General features: G+C 46.9%; 2 protein-coding genes and 1 pseudogene across 2 annotated transcripts in view; 1 reads left to right on the forward strand and 2 right to left on the reverse strand.

Annotated features, from left to right (window-relative positions):
• Positions 1 to 4,363, forward strand: part of GFM1 (G elongation factor mitochondrial 1) — a 39,422-nt gene extending 35,059 nt beyond the window's left edge. Inside the window, exons 16-18 of the mRNA XM_058661486.1 lie at positions 2,995 to 3,155; positions 3,865 to 3,918; positions 4,075 to 4,363. Coding sequence (XP_058517469.1) covers positions 2,995 to 3,155; positions 3,865 to 3,918; positions 4,075 to 4,206 — 347 coding nt within the window. The 3' untranslated portion in view covers positions 4,207 to 4,363. The remainder of the gene's footprint in view (positions 1 to 2,994; positions 3,156 to 3,864; positions 3,919 to 4,074) is intronic.
• Positions 4,364 to 7,715: 3,352 nt separating this feature from the next.
• Positions 7,716 to 20,611, reverse strand: part of RARRES1 (retinoic acid receptor responder 1) — a 34,685-nt gene continuing 21,789 nt past the window's right edge. The window contains exons 2-6 of the mRNA XM_058661485.1: positions 19,785 to 19,847; positions 15,652 to 15,835; positions 13,586 to 13,722; positions 7,968 to 8,030; positions 7,716 to 7,890 (exon numbers count right to left, since the gene is read on the reverse strand). Of these exons, the coding sequence (XP_058517468.1) occupies positions 7,744 to 7,890; positions 7,968 to 8,030; positions 13,586 to 13,722; positions 15,652 to 15,835; positions 19,785 to 19,847 (594 nt within the window). The 3' untranslated portion in view covers positions 7,716 to 7,743. The remainder of the gene's footprint in view (positions 7,891 to 7,967; positions 8,031 to 13,585; positions 13,723 to 15,651; positions 15,836 to 19,784; positions 19,848 to 20,611) is intronic.
• Positions 16,518 to 17,084, reverse strand: LOC101516231 (ragulator complex protein LAMTOR3-like; annotated as a pseudogene).

Consider the following 20,611-nt stretch of genomic DNA (forward strand, 5'->3'; position numbering starts at 1 on the left):
AGAGAGAAACTAAGCTCTATTCCCTTGCTTTGTTCCCCAAATGCCCACAATGGGGGCGGAGCTTGTAGTCGGGAACTCAATTCAGGTGTCCCGCAGGGGTAGCCAGAAATCTAATTGCTGGAACCACTATCCGTCCACTACCTCCCATGGTGTGCATTCGCAGGACACGAAAATGAGGAGGCAGTACAATGTTGAACCCAGGCCTTCCACTGTGGGGTGACCTGGCGATCCGTTCACCAGCCCAGTGCCCACTAGGGGATAAACTGGAAGTCCAACCACCACGCCAAATGCCCATCTTTGTCACCAGATTTCAGACTACCGTGCTTGGTCTCCCCAGAAACATCAAACTTGGAATCACTCTGCAAGAAAAATTAAGTTCATTAACTCTGTTAACGTAGCAGTGCCCTTTTTGTACTCTCCTGTCCCATAATGCATTTTGAATGTTAGCTCTCCTGACTTATGTGGAAGTAGTCAGGGCATCTGACCCAGGCTGCTTGGTGCTAACTCACAGATGCTGAAGGAGAATGGGCATATGTGCTTGGACATTACGAGTGCTTTGCCGTTTTCCCGTTGTGCAGTCTTCCCATGGTGCAGCCCAGCTCTCTGCCATCCCCCATCCCCAGGCTGGTCTGTCTCCGAGTGATCATAGTGTGTGTGGCCACACATGTATTATGCCTAGACTATGTATTCTATCCTCACAGTGACATTACAGTAGAGGCTATTGAGGTTCAGAAGAATTCATTGGAAGGCCCAGGGCTTATAAGCCAGTTAGTAGTGAAGGAGACAGTGAAGTTCTGCCAGGGTCCCTGCCTCCTTAGCAGCGTTACTCACCATCTCTCCTCGACTTAAAAGGTCCTGCATGATACCATCGTTTCATTTGTCCCTTTGAGGAGCTGCTCTAAGGACTCTGCTGCCATGTGGCTGTTGCTGTCCAGAGGCGTCGGGGTGAATTGGCTCTGTCATCCTGTCACATGGGGTTGGAGGAAGATGTGTTGAAGGACAAGGTTTACCTGGAAATGAATCAGGGTGGATTTAGGAAGAGAATTCAGAGGTGGAGATGAGGGTAAAGGAGTATGACAACAGTCAGTGAGGGTGTTGCTAACGCTGAGTGAAACTCTGGGTGTCTCACCGTTGCGTTTACAGTCTGGGTCGCTGCTTCATGTCACTAGCATGTAGAAACACGGAATAATTTGTAGTACAGTGTGGACATGTCTGCTTCTGAGTGCCTGTTCCCACAGTGGCAGATTGCTAGTCTCCTTTAGAGGCCTGTGTAGACTTATGCACTATTTCTTTTCAGAACAAAATTCACTAAGACTAGTAATTAGGGAGAGAAGTTAGCTAGGATAGAGTTTGAATTTTGAAATTTAAGAAATGCAAATATATTGCTATTACAATTACTGCATTTAAGCTAAAAGTGCTTAGAGCAACTAATGGGCAAACAGGCATAATTGCTAATCAGTTTACAGACAAATGCATGCTTCTGGAAAACTGTGCTTATTTTTAAACAAGTCTTTTCTTTGTCCTCATATCTGTGTTTTGCCTCAAGCTTTTATATGTAGGTAATTCAACCAGTAAGAGGCTGAGTAGTCTATCGCAACTTCCAAGTAAGGAATAACTACTTGGAGTTTTATTGTACTGTCTCCATGTTGTTAAATGTACTCGGCATTAGTGGCAGAAGTGCTGGTTCTGTGCTAAGTAGGCGAGCTAGGAAGCACAGGGACACACATCACTTTTATGCTTAGATGACCCTGAGCATCTAGGCTAATATCCCTATTTTGTAGGTGAAGGAACTTGAAACCTAAGCAGGCTGTGTTTTTCACAGGAGTTACGACTTGTTAAAGGTAGAATAAGAGTTGGCATTCGGTCTGTTGGTAAGGATGCTGTTCTAGTCAGGCCCCTGTCCCATGTCTGAGTCTCGGATTTGGCTCCCAGCCCCAGACGTTGACCTCAGCAAGTGGTAATGGCTCAAGCAGTCGGATTGAAGCTGCGTATGTGAGCGAAATGGAACTGAGTTTCTGGTTCTTGGTCTTTGACTTCAGCCTGGCCCAGTTGCAGCTCAGCCAGTGTAGGCACTGGGGAAGTAAGCCAGTGAACGGGAGCTGTTTGTCTCTGCCAAATAAATTTTTTAAAAATCATAGCAATAGTTATTAAACATTCTAAAGGACACTCTAGAAACCTGATCTTACTCTCAAGTTATTCAGCCTAGTAAAGGAAAGATCTATCTCAGGCATGACTCGATTCTTGTCTCCAGGTACATGCAGGATGAGCTTAACAACCCTCTCCCTCTATCTGCTAAAACTTACTTCCTGATAATTAAAACTTACCTGTCTGCCAGAGACCAATAGGAAAGAATGGGTGTGTGGGCACTGTGGCCCAGCACGTTAAACTGCAGCTTGGTATATTCACACCCCTTGGCCAATCCAGCTTCCTGCTGATGTGCCTGGGAGGCAGCAGTGGATTGCCCAAGCCACCTGTGTGTCTGCTCATGTGGGAGATGAAGATGGGGTTACAGGCTCTTGGCTTTTGCCTGGACCAGCCTCAGCAGTTGTGGCCATTGGAGAGCGAAGTAGCAGATGCAAGATTTCCCTTGCCCTCTCAGTGTCCCTGTTTGTCAAGTAGATCCATCAATCTGAAAAAGAATGGGTTTTAATAGTTAATGTGTCCACTTCTAAGATGTTCAGAAAGAAGCGGCTTAGCTGAGTGATTTGATGGTGAAGGGCTTCATATAGAATGCTGTGTAGACACTTCGGATTTCTGCTGTTTGAGTTTTGGGGATAAAATTATGGTAATGGCAATACTAATAGTAGAACTAAATGCTGTATTATTGGAATTGCCATTAAGAGTGACTGTAATGCTAACCAGAAAATTAGTGCAGATCAATATTTTAACCTCATCATGTTTGTGCCTTTGGGAGAACACTATCGACCTCCCTTTTTATATCTTAATAAAGAAGAGTTGAAGACTAATAAACTTTTTTTGTTTTTTTCAACCCAGCCTTGGCAAATGCAACATTATGTGTTCTTGAACCTATTATGTCTGTGGAAGTTGTAGCTCCAAATGAGTTTCAGGGACCAGTGATTGCAGGAATTAACCGGCGCCACGGGGTAATCACGGGGCAGGATGGTGTTGAGGACTTCTTTACACTCTATGCAGACGTAAGTACATTGCTCATTGGCAATCTTTTATTGATGACAGAAGGCAATTAGGATTAGCTTTTGATTTTGGAGATTGTAGAACAAACTGACACGATTCCTTTTTGAATTTGTGGCTTTCAAACATAGAGTTGTGTGTGTGTGTATGGCATTTGCTGATAGAACCACTCTTAAATGTATAAACTAAAAATAAGATCTTGCCCTTTTGTGAATTTCATTTTCTTAGATGTAATCTTTCTCCGTTTCATTTGCATGGCTGCTTCATTATGTTCTGTTGGGATAGTGTTTAATTTCCTTGCCTCTGTACCTTTCTGGACTTAATTCTCATGGCAGAAGGGCCTCCTGGGTGCCACTGTTACACGTGAAGGTATCACAGGAAGCTGTCTTGAACGCCTTCACGGAAGAGCCACTTCTGAGTGCTTGAGCTGGCCTGAGCAGTGCTGATGGGGGACAGGCTCTCTGTCAGTGGGGGCCACTTGGCAACTTGGTGAGGTGGATCCTAGTTGTGAGTGTGAAATGAAGTAACTTTCAGGTGGGCTTTGTAGTTGGAATAAGACAAAAATGTTTAATTGTAATTGTTTCAAACCAAGGGCAGTGAATAGAAATCCAAATCTAAAGCAATCAAATGACTGACATGACTAAAACATCTTTGTATTTTTCTTGAATATTTTTTAGTAAACAATACTCAACTGTCTGTTGTGTTTGTTTTCAGGTTCCTCTAAATGATATGTTTGGTTACTCCACTGAGCTCAGGTCGTGCACGGAGGTAAGCCAGTGTTTCAGCTTCACCATGACACTCTTCAGAGCCTTACATATGTTCAGACTTGTGCAATCCTGACTCTCATGCCTTTGACAGCCATACCAAATACACACGTGTGCATGCATGTGCATGTATGTATGTCCTTTTGTTTTTCACTCGTAGGGAAAGGGCGAGTACACAATGGAGTACAGCAGATACCAGCCGTGCTCGCCGTCCACACAAGAGGACATCATCAACAAGCATTTGGAAGCTACAGGTCAACTTCCTGTAAAAAAAGGAAAGGCCAAGAACTGACTCTCCTCACGTAACTGAGTGTACAGTGGTTAAATACTGTGAAGGATTCCAGTGGGATGAATTCAGGCTGCTGAAACAATTTAGAAGCCCTTTTAATTTTATATTCAGGCACTTCTGTTATATTCAAAGTTAATTATATATATATTTCTATTAATTGGTTTTAAGGTTTTATATTTCATTGAGAACCCTCAAATGATTACTCAAGTATTTTAATATTAAAGTATAAAGAAACTAATGTCATATTTAAGCTTAGAATGGTTTTTCAGAGTAAGAATTCCCAGCAAACAGCAAAGCTGGAAGGTAGTGCTTACGACAGTCGTCTGCCTTCCGTCTAGTTCCGACAGTGACCACATTCGGCAGCAGTTTGGCTTGTGCGTGTGTGGTCTGTGTCTCATATCTCTAGTTTTGATTTTTAAAAAATACTTTGCTCAAGACTTGAAGCTGAAATGCGTAAATTACATTTGGGATTTTATTAATGGGCAGGCTTTTCTGTTTTAAGGTCCATACAATCTTAAAACAGAATAATCGTCAGATTCTTGATTGTGATACTAAAATATTGACTGAATTGTTAATTGGCTATGTGTGACTTGTTGCCTCAATTTGTGACTTTCACAAATTTGTAATTGCCTCTGTTTTAGGAGTGTAAATACGAATACTTCTGTGGTCCTACAGAAGGGAGCAAATGGGTTCTTGCATGTTTGATTCTTAATTTTTGTTCTTAATGTTTCTGCAGCCCTTATAATAAAGTATAATTCATGGGATTAATGCACGGTTCCATTCACTTACTGCTAGTTAGATTTGAATCTGTTCTATTTGATTATACTTATGTATTACATTCTTTGGAATTATGAAACAGTAAATCGTAAGTTTCTGTTTCCGGTATAAAGTGGATTTTCCTGGGTATTTCTGCCATGCTTTTCAGAATTGCTTCATGCACAGATCATTGCTACTACAGATACCTCCACTCCTTCCTCCTACTGGATCATGGGAATAAAATAGCTGCGGTGGGTAAGAAATAAAATGATTGATTTAAAATTCCTGTGAGTTTCTTGATTTAGAAATTTGGTTTTATAACTTTAAGGTTGCCACAAAGATTCTTTTGTTAATTGCTGGTTCCATGTTTTCAGTTTCTCTGCCAAGTAACTTAAGTGTATTCCTTAGTTTTTCAACCCTGGAGACTACGTACTGTGAATTCCATTTTGTAGCAGAATGGACAAATGCCGAGAAAGCCAGTTTTTCAGGCCCATACGCTCACCATTTTTAAATTAATACTTTAGTTGTAATTGTTCCCCAAATACCCCATGAACACATCTGTTACTGTCGTGGTGGCAATACTAGAACAGTGGTTTCTCTGCCATTTCATCAGCATCTGGAACTATTCTTTATGAGGAGATGCTTTCATTGTGCTTAGCAGCTTCTTAGCCATTGAACAGGCAGAAACATTGGTCCTAAGATTCGGTAATTTTGAACATGTTTTTAATTTGTTAAATGTTCCTAGTATAAAGTTATTGTGCCAGAAGAAAATCCTCCATACTTGGTCAATACTAGCACTTCATATGCAGTGGGAGCAGCTAGAATTACATCTTAGAACCCACACATGTATTTAGTTAGAGTTGGTAAACACCGTGGACTCGTGTCTGTAGTGTGGGAAAAACTCAAGACTATTCATAAATGAGGATTTTTGAGAGTAGTTCTGTAAAGGGTAATTGGTGATTTGAAAACAGTGTTGCTTGTGGAGTGGTGACAGCATGTGGCAGGACTGCACTGCTTCCCAGCCCTGCCTGCATTTGAATTGGGTGCAAGAAGTGGTAGTCAGGGCGCCCCAAGATAATTCTAGCCCAGGAGCATTTCCCATGGCCCTTCAAAAAGATGTTCTGACGTAGTGAGAAATTTTGTTGGCTTAATATTTACAGCTCAGTGTTGGATGGCCCTTTGTAACCTGTTATCCTGAGGTAAGTCTATTACAGGGCATCCTCAGGCTGCTGACCTGGACTGGCATTATGGCTCAGTGCCGCTTGGGTCGCCCACACCCCCATGTTGAAACGGCAGTCAGGCTCTGGCTCCTCGGTTCCTCAACCTGCTCGCTGCTGCTGTTCCTGGCAAGGCAGCAAGTGACGGCTCTGGACTGGGGTCGCTGCCACCCTGGAGGAGAGGCAGGTGGAGTTTCAGGCTCCTGGCTTTGGTGTGTCCCAGCCCAAAAACCTCACTTGAATTTTCATGTGTGTACCTAATTTGACTAATGAAAAATGCGTATGTGAGGTTGTGGACGTCGAGGAGGCCGAGTCTGGAAGGCTGGCTTGCCAAAAAGGCCGTTTTCTGGTATTTAAAGTGGTCGGTAAATATCGCCGAGCATTGAGTATGCCATCGTAATGTTCCTGTGATATTTCTTGCAGATCATTTAGGGAAACTTTGGCTGGAGGAGTTCATTCTTGGACTGTTACATACTTAAATCACTTTTTTTGACACTTTAGAAGAGAATTCTCTTATCACATGGTGGGAGAGCTGATGTTTCCCTTAAATAACTGAAGCAAGTGTAAGTTGGGAAGATAAATGCAAAGGGTTGGAGTTTTAAATAGAAAAATACAGACTTAAATCCTTACTTTTATTTTGTAAGAACCTATCATAAAACTGTTGGACAAACTATCAAACAGTATGGAGTTTAAAATACATATTTCGGTATGTTGAAAGCTGGTACTCGCTGATCAGTTAACTGGTCAAGGATTCTAGACCCTGAGAAGAGCATTCCAGTAAATAATTCTGAGAGGAGGTGATGTCTTTGTTCTTGCCTTGACGGGGAACTCCTGAATTCGACTTGGGTAAGTACTGTGATTTTACGAGTCACTTAAGCCAGTACTATGTCACTAATACAAATATTTTGTATCCAGTTATCAGCATTCCTTTTAAGGCATGTTTGCAGATAGCTTTATCTGTTTAGATTACGTATACTTGTAAAATTTAAATCAAGCAGTGTAAGCTTTAATTCCAATTTGCCTATGGGTACAAAGCTCTGCAGACATTTAACCATATATTGAAAAGCAGATATCAACTTATAAACGAATACTTGTATGAAATATAGTAAAACTCCTTTCAAATGGTATTTTCCACAATTTACTTTCACTGAAATTTTTTTTTCACAAAGGATAAAATGTATTCTTTGTTTACATACTACATAGACGCGTTTTAGTAACAAAGCAGTTCACTATAAGCTATATTCAAAGTGATAGCAATTTCAGGCTCAGAGTCAGCTCACTGCAGCAGGGGCGGCCACCGGCTGCTCTCCAGGCCTGCACGTGGAGGAAGCTGCTGCCAGCGGCTCAGCACTGTGCAGAGGTCAGAGGTCAGTATGCACGTGCTCCCCGAGCTCAGAACTACAGCAGACCCATTAAACCAGACCCCAACAGGTTTCAGTTTGAGCTTTTGCTTGTAATCACTGGCCGTCTCAATTTACTGCAATGCCTTTACTTTGGCTCTTGCACTAGAATTACAGTGGGGCTTGCGGAATTTTCTAGAGTCTAAGAGCAGATCCTAGTTTGCGTTTTAGAAGCTGCTGAGCTGTGTTGGTGCCCCGGCCGATCCTTCTTCAGCTCCAGACCCTTCTGGTAGCTGGAGTTCTTGACAGTTGTACTTCACTCTGAGTGGTTTCCCAGGGGACCAGACCAAGTGAATATGACACGGGATGATCTCCTAGGAAATAAGGATGAAGAGTTATAAAGTGCAAGAATCTGTGGCTACAAGGTTGTACATAAAATCTTGCATTTTACCTGCGTCGAGAATTCGTGAAGTAGGACAGTGTAATCAAAATCAATCGCACCGTCATTTGTTTTCTAGAGGAAGGAAAACAAGGAGGGTAGATTTGTTAGAATCTGGACATTCTTGTTTTGCATCTTGTGCTTCTGTTTAGTTTTCGGCTTCACTTTGGTGGTTGTCTTACGTCAAGGTGTGGAAGACATGCTCTGTCCCCCATTTCATCACGGAGTTACCTGCAAGTCGGGTTAAATGCTGCGTTTCCTCTTGAGTGCTTACAACTTGTGATGGAGGCAGAGGCAGGGAATGGTAGACTGTTTCAGGGATTCAGACTGTGTGTGTATCCTCAGTCTGTTCACCTAAGTAGAACAGGCAATAAGACCAGGGGCAGTCGGCATTTCCAGAGTGCCTACACCGGGCCAGCTTCTGCGGCGGGTGCTTCACACACATTCTTGTGAGCCTGGTTTTACAGGAGAGGACTCGAGGTGAACAGCTCTCCCGACTCCAGCCAGGCCGTAGGAAGCAGCACCCTCAGCCCTTCACCTGCTGGAGTTCAAGGACTTTATTAGTGAGTACCTCATCCCCTTCCTTTTGTGGAGGGCAAGGATACTTTGTCTGCTACTAAACAAAAGGAATGTTAAGAGGCCTAAAGCATGAAATTTGCTGTAGGTGAGAGTGTGGGAGATGGGAGAGACAAAGAACAGGACTGGATTAATCAGAAATTGAGGTTTTGTGGCAGCCTCTTTGCTCATTGAGTAGGTTTCTTAGCCGTCTGCAGCTTCCTAAGAGCATTCCAAGCCATTGCCCAAGGTCCAGGCTCTGACGTCAGTTTACAGGAACTTTCTCATAGGACAGAGTGCAGAAGTCCAATCACAGTTGGCCTTACAGATCGTGAGTTCTAACTCTGTAGATTTAAGTAGGTGTATTTGCAAAGAAATCTGGCCCTGTACTTGACATGCAAGACTTGCTGTTCCTCACTGGACCAACTGCTTACATAGCAGTGATGCTGTATTAGGTATTTTAATGAACCCAGATGTGATTAACAGAGGATATGCATGAATTAAATGTGGATGCTGTGCCATGTTACATAAGGGTTTTGAGTATCTGGCATTGCTGGCTGGGGGTTGGTTAGCTTTGGCTAACCCTGTTTGATCAGCTTGCCCCCGGATGGTCCACGCTGTGTGGCTGTTGTGTGGTATGGTTATCTTGGGCCTCGTGTTGCTGCTCAAGCATGTTTACCCTGTATATTTGTGAAATTCTTATTTTACCTAAATTTTCATAGGATGAAGCCTTCTTATTTGGTATATATGCCTTTATTTGGAAGAGTGAATGACAGGTCCTCTGTCATTGCCCACAACAGCCAGGCTGGGCCAGGAACTCAACCCTGATCTGCCCCATGGGTGGCAGAAGCCGAGTGCTTAGGACGGGAAGTGTTAGTCGTCAGGTACAATATGGGATGCAGGCCTCCCAGGTGGTCACTTAGTCCACTGTCCAGTGCCCAGCCCTTTGTGTTTTTAAAACAAGCATTTCTGAAGGAAATCAATGCTCTCCAGCTTCCAGGGAGAAAAGGTTTGAAACAAATGGTAGGATTCCAGGTCCAGTTCAATTGCTGAGTGTTTTAACACGAAAACTTTGCCTTTCCTCAACAGTTCTTGTAACATCCTCCTGTTTCTGTTAGTTCTTCCTCCTCCGAGGAGAAGTGTCCTTAGGCCAAACCAAAAAGCACGCTCGTGACGGAACTGTACATGAGGCTGCCACCCACCCTGGCCTGGCGAAGTATCCCAAAGCAGGCTCTGCCAGGAAGTCATTATTTTTAGTATTCATAAATCAATCTATTTGGCTTATATTCAAATCATCATAAATGTCAGATCTCGCATTCCAAGCTGCTGATTCACGCTGACATTCCCTGCCGGGTAACGCAGCATCTCAACCTTCCTGCAGACAGAAGGGGTTGTTTGTTCCCGTCCACTTACTGGGGCCTTACCTGCCTGTCGCCTCATCTCCCCCACAGTGTTCCTCCTAACGCCCCCACAGAATTCTTAGCAGGACCAATATGGCTTTAATCGAGAATAAGTAGGCTTAAATTATTAATATTAGCTATACCAGAAGATTTCTTAGAATTGATAGCATAAGTAATGTACCTCTGGCTAATGGAAGCCTCTGGTTAGGATAAGGCCTTGAGCGAGTGGATAATGGTGTGCTGCTGGTTAGGTGGTTTGGGTGTCTACAGAATCTGGTCTGACAACAGTTGGAACGACACTAAGGTTTTTTCTACCTTCTATTCCAGGAGAAGGTGTAGGGGAGGTTCTCTCCCGCTTTCTCCCAACCTGGCTTATGTCCCTTGTCCTCTGTGCGGTCCACATGGTATGGCTGCAGGAGCTCGGTGTGCTGGTGAGGCACTGGTGACTGCCCACCCTCCGCAGGTCTTGTTCATTTGGGGATCCCCCCCAGGAAGTTTTTGGGGAAACGGTAACCCTTGCACTCCTGTTAGGCCACAAGCATCTGCAGTCCCCTCTCCACTGCTGCCCTGTTGCATTTATGCCTGTGGCTCTTAGTCAAACTGTTTAAAAGCCACTTCTTTGCTTATTGGCTGTGCTATTCTAAATGGTGGTAGGACTTATTAGTGGCCACTGAAGAGCAGAATTTAAAAAACTTTGTGGATATGGACATAACTGAACTTTTCCTTATGAGAACCCTAAGTTGAAATTGCATATCAAGCCACAAAACCAAATCTCCTCATTGGTTCCAGTGGTTCAGATGCATTCCAAGTGAATTTCAATGGATTCTGCTAGTTTGTTCATCCTCAGAGCCTATTAAATGAGGACTAAGTCGTTTGTGTTGATCATTATTTATCTAAGTTCCACAGAGAAGTTAAACCTTAAACTCCTCTAATTACAGACCTTTCTGCCTGTGCCTTTTTGACTGTCACACTGAAATCCTTCCTTTGCTGCTTGCAGGCTGGTTGGGAGAGAGCAACAGACATAACGGCTGTCAGTGACCAGCTGAAGTGGGAACTGTGCCCCCGTTCCTGCTGAGCCTGGGGGTGCGACCTGGCGCGATCTGGTAACATACCTTATTCAGATACCAAAGGAAGCAGGTTAAAGGAAAACAGGTCCTGATCCCTTTTCCCTGATGAGTGTACTGCTCTGTTCCCACCGACTCTCCCTCTCCTGTCATTACAGTTGTCAATTACCTGGACCAGCCTCTACACTCTCAACATATGTTCCCCCCAACTTCTTGGTTATGTAAATACCCCTTGTTGATGTGTTCGTGGTGCTGGGAGAGACAGCTGTATTAGCAACAGAACCAGTTCTGGAACATGCATGCAGCCATCACCTAGACTGATTTCTATTGAGTGCTCTAGAAGGGAGAACAAAGGTTTCTTCTTGATGGGAAGCTATGCTGAACTATGACATTGACGGTGGCGACCAGCATGGGTCAGACCCTGTGCCAGCCCGATGATCCATCCTGAGTGCCGTGCGGGGGGAATGTGAAGGAGGGAATGTTGAGGAAGGACTCTTGCAGTTGGCTCCAAATGCAGTTGGCATTTCTGAGGTCAGTAAAATCATCTCTTTCCCCATTATACTGCCTGACAAAATTGCAACCCTGACTAAATCCAGCTCTTCACTTGATGGAATAAGGATAAAAAGCCTTAGCTCTTTTTGGGCCTCTCACCTGCGTGACAACAGCAGACCTCCATTTCCCTGCCCTGCCCACACTGGCAGTTGCACATAACCCACCATCTGCAGAGTCCAGCCAGCAGCCCGAGCTCTCTCCACTCCTCCCAAGCTCCAGCTCAGATCATCCCAAATCCAGCACCAGCGCAAACCCAACTGCTAGCTGGAAGGACCTAGCCCAAGTTCTTTTATCTCTGAGCGTCCCCAGTCCCTTCCCACCACACTGTTTGAAGCATTAGGCCAGAGGACGGTGTGTTCACTGCACTATGTCGTATGAGCCATTGGGTCAGGGGAAGGCACTCCCGCTCTGCCGTGTGTCCACCTGGGTCAGCTCTGATGTTGGACTGTCTCTTTACATCACCTACGTGGTGCCCATATCTACACAGCAGGGAGAGTGGTCCTCTGAATCGATGCCTATAAAGCCCGATGGGGCCCATGGGACTGCCTGGCACTCCCCACCCTGCTACCAGCGCTGCCCCCTCCTCCTCACTGTGGGCTGATGACCTGCTGCTGCCTCTGAGGCGGCATGGGACAGCCGGGCCTTCCCCAGGCTTCTCCGTGACATGTGCCCTTCTACCAGAGATCGGGCTGCTGGCCCGGGCTGGCCTCCCAGGGAACCCTCTGTGGAATAACCAGAGCCTGTCTTGCCTCCTCAAAGATCTCAACTCCAACTTCCAATGGGAATCCCTACCTCGCTCGCCTCTGGGTCCTTCTCAATGGACTATAAGTTTGCTGTTACGTCTGCTAACTTAAAAGCAAAAATGCATCTTTCAGTGCCTGCCCACCTGTGCTTCAGCCAAGGTCACTTTCTTTCCCGTCCTTTGTAGCTAGGCTCTGAAAGAAATGGAGTATCCACTGCTCGCATCCTCTCTAAGCCTAGTGCCTGCAGGATTTGGTGTTTGTTGACTTCCAGCTGCTGAATCAAATCAGTTCTCAGACTTCATCTCAGTTCGTCTTTGAAGTACTTTGCTGCCCCATCTCCAGCCTCCACACAGAAATATTCTAGCGTTCCTTTCTCACGTAGCTTTAACTACCATTCATATGGTGATAACTCCAGCCCAGGCCTCTCCAGAGGTCCGGAAGACCAAACCAATTGTTTGGTTAACTCTGTCTCAAGTCTGTCCCTCCTAAAGTCTTTCCCAGGCAGCAACTAGTAACTGTCCTTCCAGTTATTCAGGCCGAAATCTTAGGACCTGACCCAGGAGTAAGTAATGCCATCTACCAGAATCCAAGCGGTTCTCCCTGCCTGCCTTGCCACCCACATGGCCCTGCCTGGATTTCCGCAATGCTGTACTCATCGCTTGCCAGCATTGGTCACCCTTTGGTCTGTTTTATACATGGATGCCAAGATGATACGATTCTAAGCCAGATGGTGCCACTCCTTTGCTAAAAACCTTCTACTGACGGAAGAGTGAGAGACAGGACAGTCCTGTTGGCCTGCGAGGCCTCACGTGGACTCCCCTCTCCACGTGCACCCCGTTTGTTCTTCCCTCCTGGCACCCTCCTGGCACCCTCCCTTGCTCACTGTACCGGCCTCACTGCTGCCCAGTTTCTTCTACCCAAGCTTCTCGTCCCTTATGGGGGCAGGGCCCGCTGTCCCTTCCCTTGGCTGCACTGTCACTGCCGTCCACGGTAGCCTTACCACACTGCAGCAGTAACCGTTCTGCCCACACCCCGCATCTCCATTCCCCCCCTCATTTTCCACCGTGTCACCTGCCACCATTTGATTGTGTTCACTGTGTTCTTATTTCTTACTACAGGTAATAGTGAGGGCTTTCCATTCATCGTTACCCTCAGTTCCTAAAGCAACGCCTGGCCCTTGGCAGGCACCCAGATGTTTGTTGACTGAATGAAATGCGATTAGGACTGTTGCCATGAAATCAGAAATCCACGTCAGTTCAGCTAAAGGATGCTGCATTGTTTATCTCTTTGCCCGAGCTAATTTTCCGTTTTCTTACCCACTGCTTCACAGCGCTGAGCTGTGCGAGGTTGTAGTGTGAGGACTGAGTTGTCTTTTCCCACATCACATACGAGCTGCCAAGAAAAGCCAGGTCCCACATGGGTCTCAGGGAAGGGTCGATGTTTCCATGACTGTCTGAGGGGAAGGAAAAAGGCACGTTAGTATGAAGGCATTTTTGAAGGACAAAAGGTCAGAAGTTTGAGTCAGAGTTTAAACTTGACCCCTCTCCCGAGAGCTGGAAGCAGACGTGCGTGATTCGAGCGGGTCGCCGTGCTCACTGCTCCCGCGGCACTGAGTCTGCAGCTCCCGTTAGCTGTTGAAAGGCCGGGCAGTGACCTTTCCCGCGGCACCTCACGACCTTGGTCTCCAGGCGGCGCCTTGATCCTCTCCCTTGTCTCATCACAGCCGCCAGAGCGCATCGCTGTGTTAGCATCTCACCCTGGTTCTGAACACTGAGCAGGTCGGTTCTGTGACATTGTTTTTGGACCTGAAATCTTAATTCAGCACATGTCTTTTGAAACCTACTTAATGTTGGACATTACTGAAGGTAGATGTTGATCAGTAAATTACATTTCCTAACTTTTAGGAACTCAAATTTTAGAAGTAATTTCTATGAATTGTTCATGAGCTATTTTATACCATCTGCTCAAGATACGCTGTCTGTTAAGACCAGTAGCACAATAGAGAGGAATAACAAGCCTCTTAGGGCAGTTTCCAGCCAAACTCTAGGAACAGAGTAATGCTGTTAAACCTAAAGGTTTCCACAGTTTGGCCACACTAAGGTGAACAAGTTTGACTTTGTCTGTTAAATACAGTGTCAGGAAACCATGGGGATAGATGACGCCAGATACAGAGAAGGCTAAGGAGCAAGAAAGACCGTAGGGCTTGGTGGTTGAGCTCGTCCCTGATGGCCCAAGACACAGCACCTGCAGTGCGTGCACAGCTCGGAAGTCAAGCAGGCAGTGTTACGGGGAATGGACAGAAAAAGGAGGAGGCGTGGGGATGACTCCATGGAGCGGCTGGTTCAGAGTCCTGACCTTGACTGTGGGGCAGGACAAGCAGCTTGCTCTGACAGCTGAGGACAGGGAAGGAGCCAGAGCACCTAGAATCAAGGAGAGAACTGAGGGGGACGGAGGGGGAAGCAGCTGCCACAGCTGCCACAGCAGATGTGAGCAGAAGTGAGCTGAGGCCCGAGGCAGGACGCCGAGTCAGCCAGGTGTGCTCTGGGTTGAAGAAAGGAAGCGCTTCTACCGGCGGCTGAACAAACCCTGCCGTAACAACCCTGCTCGTGATTCCTGGGCAGAGCACACGGGTGAGCCGAGAACTATGCTGAGAGAGCCGTCGAGCACATGTGGAGCAGTGTTCCTCTCCTGGCCCTCCAGAACACCCAGTCTCGGTAAATGGGCAGGCGCAGGAGGGCTCAGGAACGGACAGCCAGGGCCTCTCCAGCAACAAGTCTGTCGAGGTGCCTGGCTGAATCCCAGTGAACGGTGGGGCCAGCGGGCTGTGGCAGATGTCAGGCGTAATGCTCAAGTGCCTGTTCCCAAGATAGCTGCTGTGGGTTGGGCAATTGAATTTGCCAGTAAGTGCTGCGTCTCTGCTGCTGCCCACACGCCCTGAGTGCCCGCCTGAGCAAATGAGCTTCACTTCAGCTGAGTCACTTCAGAGGGCACCACGTCCCTCCGAGGCAGCGCTGCTACCTATTAGCCCCTGGCCTGGGATGAGGTAAACAGGACGCCCACTGCGGCAGAGCGCCGAGCCACCAGGCTGGGAGGGCAGTGGGGAGGCATTGGAAGGCAATCCCCCCCCAACAGAAACCTCTGAAATGCCACTTCTGGTTAGATTCAGACTCAACATTGCACATGTCCTGCTGTGAGCACCCTTTGCCCACTTGCAGACAGTGCTTGCGTGCCCGCCCTCTGGGCCTTGGGCAGTGCCAGGTGGGGGACTGGTGTGCTCGAGCTGCAGGACAGGCACTGAGACGCACGCTTGGCCTGGACTGAGTGCCACCTCGGAGGGAGACCAAGTACCATGGTGCAGACAGTAATTGTAGACAACTCCTACCAGGAATGCTGACCGCGTCCAAGGGGTTTTTAAGCTGCTTCATTTGCTTGTAAAGCAGGTAATCCTCTTGTTGTCTTGTCTTTTTTTCAGTGAGCCTAATGCAGGTTACATTAATGGCTGGTCTGGGTTTCTGATTCTTGAAAAACACTCGAGCGGAACATTTCCCCAGACGTTCCTCCCCGTCCTGAAATGAAAATTTTGAAATTACTATCACTGATGTCTGTGGCTCACACCCCTAGCTGTATTGGAAACAGAAAAATGTAATAAAACTGGCACATCTTCATGCTGCCTTGTGAAATGGTTCTGTAATTTTTTTTAAAAAATACTATTTTATTTATACTTGTATATGAAAAAATGTACTCATACTATTGGGTTTACATGCATATGATATTGGCAATAGAATTCAATAATAAATCATGTTTGTATCTTACATAAAGAACACATAAACATTAAAACATTGATTGGTTATAGAAAGCAAAGTTGGGAAAAAATAGCAATAATTTTCACTTTCATTAAAGAACAGCACGCTCTGAAAAGAATCATATCGATTAGTAATATTCATCTGTATTGCAAAATAACATTTACAAAGGAAAAGTTAGTGATTGCACTGGTTTGATTTTACTAAGCCACTTTATCTTTCTCATTTTCAATGTAAAGAAATGAAACATAATCTGAAGAAAAATAGGTCCCCGTTATCACAATAAAAAGGGTCTGCTTCATTCTGCAGGCCTGGGCATATTGTACAACGGACCCCGGATGGCTCAGGTGGATCGAGGTACCATTTTGATTCTGACCCACTGAGAATCTCACCTGCATCTGGTGACTGGACTAACTCCATGGCAGCCATGACAACCGACCCATTTTTGTGGTATCCCCGGATTTCAACCACTCAGACCCTGCAGAAGGAAATATAACTGACCTGTCCATAACTTAAATCTATGGGCTCTTTCTCTAGCATAAGGTGGGAAATGGGGCCCTTGCTTGAGTACATAGAGAAAAGCATTATTGTAGTCTTGAAGATTGCTGGCTTGATATTGTATTGTTACAGCGAAGACAAGGTACACATCAAAATGACTGTCAAATTAAGATACTTCCACAACTTTTATCAATTCTTCAAATGATGGAGCAAGTTCCTTTTCTAGGCTGACAGTTAGACCTGTATTGGCATTGCTGCTGGCTATGAAACTCAAAGGCAGTCGATTGAACTGCACAACCTGGTAGGTGTTACAGTAACAGATGAAAGTCCCAGTTTGCTGCCTTGGTCTGTCGCCAGGGCAAAAGTGGACAGAAAGCCAGGCCTCAAGGCATGCCCTGGAGCATTGTCATTGGCCACTTTAATAACAGGGATTCCATCTATCTGATACAACAATAGCATGGAGCCCTTCAACACTTGGTAACTTTTTATACAGGAATCACTTTAGGTCATCTGCCATGACGAACCCCTCAGCTTCAGGGCCCCCCGGTTCTCTCCACTGTCACTTCAGGCAGAGCTCCAAGGCAGGTGCCCCAGAAACGCGCCGTCACATGATTCGTCTGTAATTTTTTTTAAGACTTATTTTTATTGGAAAGGCAGGTTTACAGAGGGAAGGAGAGACAAAGATCTTCCGTCCACTGGTTCACTCCCCACGTGCCTGCAACGACTGGAATTGAATTGATCAGGAGCTTCTTCTGGCTCTCCCAAGCAGGTGCAGGGTGCTAAGGGCTGTCCTCTGCTTTCTCAGGACACAAGCAGGGAGCTAGGAGCAGCCAGGACAAACTGGTGCCGATATGGGATCTTGGCATGTGCGAGGCACAGATTTAGTCACTGAACCTTCATGCCAGGCCCTCTCATTGTAATTTTTGAAGATTAAGATTCTGAAGTTGGGGGTAGCACAGTGGTATAGCAAGCTAATCTTATGCCTGCTGGTGCTGGCATCCAATGTGGGTGCTGGTTTGTGCCTTGGCTGCTCTACTTCCTGCCCAACTTTCTGTTTACGGACTGGGAAAGAAGCAGAACACTCAAGTCCTTGGGCCCATGTATCCGTGTGAGACCTGGAAGAAGCTCCTGGCTTCAGATCAGCCCAGTTCTGGTCTCTGTGGCCTTTTGGGGAGTGAGCCAGCAGATGGAAAACCTCCTCTGTCTCTCTGTCATAGCTACCTTTTGAGTAAGAACAAACCTTTTTTTAAAAAAGTAACATTGAAGTTTACAAGGCAATGTACTGTGTCAGAGCTTGTAAGTGGCAAACTAGCACTGCAACTCGCCTCCGACGCCAAACCCCAGCCTCCCTGAACCAAGTCCTGTCTGCTGAGGTGCAGATCACACAGAACTCTGTCCCTGAGGAATCTGCATTCGTATTCCAAGGCAGGTGGACTGGCCGTTTGAGCATCACTTATTTTCCAGTCCAGAGACGCTGTCTGCAGCCTCAGCTGGACTCATTTCTGGGACAGCATGTCACCTGTGTAGGTCAGATTCTTCAACCCCACAAGGAATACCAGGAATTCTGGTCCCAGGAACGACCCACTTCCCCCCATGCCATCAGCAGTAGGCTCAGTTTGGAGAGAGGTCACGGGTCCCTCGTCAAGGCCTTCTCTGACCATCCATGGACCCCTCGGAGTTTCTGTTACAAGGCGATCAATGGAACAGTTGAGGCGACCATCTTTCACTTTGGCTAGCGGTTCAGCTGGGTGGCATCCCACATAAAACCATCAGTAACCTCAACTAGGCTTCCCAGTGGGAGGGAGGGTGGAGGGGCCAGTGGCGCATTCAGATGAGGAATCCATGTTCCTCATGCCAGAAAGGTGCAGGAAAGGGCATGGCAAAGGTGCAGCGGGGACAGTCCTGTCCCCACCTCTGACATGGAAGCCATTTCTAAGAGTGAGAAAGAACCAAGTTGTTTGTTTGTTTCCCTTCTCTTTCTTTCCCCCCAAACACCTGCACGGATCACAGCAGCTGGCCCAAGGTGAAAGAGCCTGCTCCTCCTGCCAGGGAGCCAGCCATGCCTCGACAGCTACAGGATCAACTCCAGAGAGCCGTCACCAGGGGCTCGTGCCCGGCTCCCATCAGCTTTCACCTACACTGCAAAGCAGAGGCCTCTTCCTTGTGCTCCATGAAAGCCTAAGCTCCGAGGTTAGCAAACAAACCAGGGTCCCTTGCTGCTACCAAGACTCAGTTTTGAACGGCCACTCAGAGGCACCGGGCTGGGGGACTTGCACTTGCAGCTCCGAAGCTCTGCCACACAGAGACACTTGGCTGCCAGGTGCTGCCTGCTCACCCTGGCTGCTCCGAGTGTGCACAACTTGGAAAACATGGGCCGTTTCTCTCCCCCTTCCCCGTGCCCTGCTTGCTGCCTCCAGCTTGGTCAGCACATTGAAGTCCACCTGGCTCTAGTGTCCACACGGGTTTATTTACTTTCTTCTCAAGAACAGGGAAAAGGAAGCTTGGCACGATGTGACATGACCTCCGTGGTGAGAAGTGCAGAGGCTTGTGGCCCGACCTCCTGCTATGCCAGCCTGCTCGCCCCCATGGCACCATGGCTGGCGACCAGAAGCTGGTCCTTGGCATCTGGGACTGAGGCATGCTAAGGACTGTGGTGCTAAGTGGATACCAACTGGAGCTGGGAACTTCTTTTCCAGGTGCCTGGTGGTGTGGACCATTTTAAGTGCAACCCTGCCTAAGGCCATGAGGTTGGACATTAAATCTTGACCTCTTTGTTTTCTGGAATTACAAAGCAGAGGTGGGCACCAGGGAGTACAAGGCTGAGTCTGCACCTGTGGTGCCAGCAACTCCTCACAGACACATTTGAGTCGCGGCTGCTCCAGTTCTGATCCAGCTCTCTGCTAAAAGCCCGAGAAAGCAACAGAAGATGGCCCAAGTCTTTGAACCACTGTACCCACTTGGGAGACCCAGAGAAGGTTCCAGGCTCCTGGCTGGAGAGTGGCCCAGTCGTGGCCTTTTGGGAGTGAACCAGCAGATGGAAGCTACCGCCTATCTCCTCCTCTCCCTAGAAGTTAGTGTTTCAAATAAAGATTTAAAATTAGGAAAAGAAAAACTAGAGAACAAAGCAAGGCAACATCCACATCACTGAAGATTACGCGCACGCGCGCACACACACAGACACGCACACCGACGGGCTGCCCGGCTGGCAGGTGCTCACCTGCGGATTGTAGCGCTCTGTGCTGAACACCAGCTCCACCTTACAGCCCTTCTCTGGGTTCACCTGAAAAGGAAACAGTGGACCTTATTAGCAAAGTGGATGCTCCCCAATAACTCCACAGCCAAGCATCATAGTCTTGGAATTACAGGGTTTGAATCCGTCACTGCTGCCATGTATCCCTGGGTAGAACGTATGGCATTTAAGAAAAAAGGGTTTCCAATCCGAGTCTTAATTCCAGAGTTCCTGTGAGTTTCACACCTCTTCACAAAGTAGGAGGCTGAAAAAGAATCATTTCTGTTCAAAGCTGGAAAATGTGTGCTACACGAGACCTGTGTGTGCAGGGACCTGGAGGGCGCTCATCTCCCCATGCTCAACTCCAGCGGCAGAGGAATGCAGCCACACCCGCCTGGGGTCTGGCCCAGCCACACAGGCGCAGGGAGCTACCAGCACTCAGCAGGTGGACATCACTGCACTGGGGTCAGGATGGCCCCCCACCCTACCCCGCCCCCAGTGAGGGAGCAGCTCTCCCAGACTGGTCTCCTGTATGCTTTTCTCAGGCACGCATACCTTCAGACCCTTGATGCTCACAGGTCACCTTTTCCAACTTTTGATTGAACCCATTTCAAATGCATGCTGTTACTGTATGTACATGCTTATCGGAGCAGCTGAAACAGTTTGGAAGAACTGTTGTCTGCCATCAACCTTTTTGTTGAAAGAAAAACGGTCATGTGATAAAAAGTATTTTTGAAGAAGGGAGCACTTCTACTGTTTATGGAGCTGAAGTTTATTTCGTGTAATCTTGATTAAACTCCGGAAACATCTGTTTC

This window comes from Ochotona princeps, chromosome 3 (genome assembly GCF_030435755.1).
Source record: "Ochotona princeps isolate mOchPri1 chromosome 3, mOchPri1.hap1, whole genome shotgun sequence".
Classification (NCBI taxonomy): Eukaryota; Metazoa; Chordata; class Mammalia; order Lagomorpha; family Ochotonidae; genus Ochotona; species Ochotona princeps.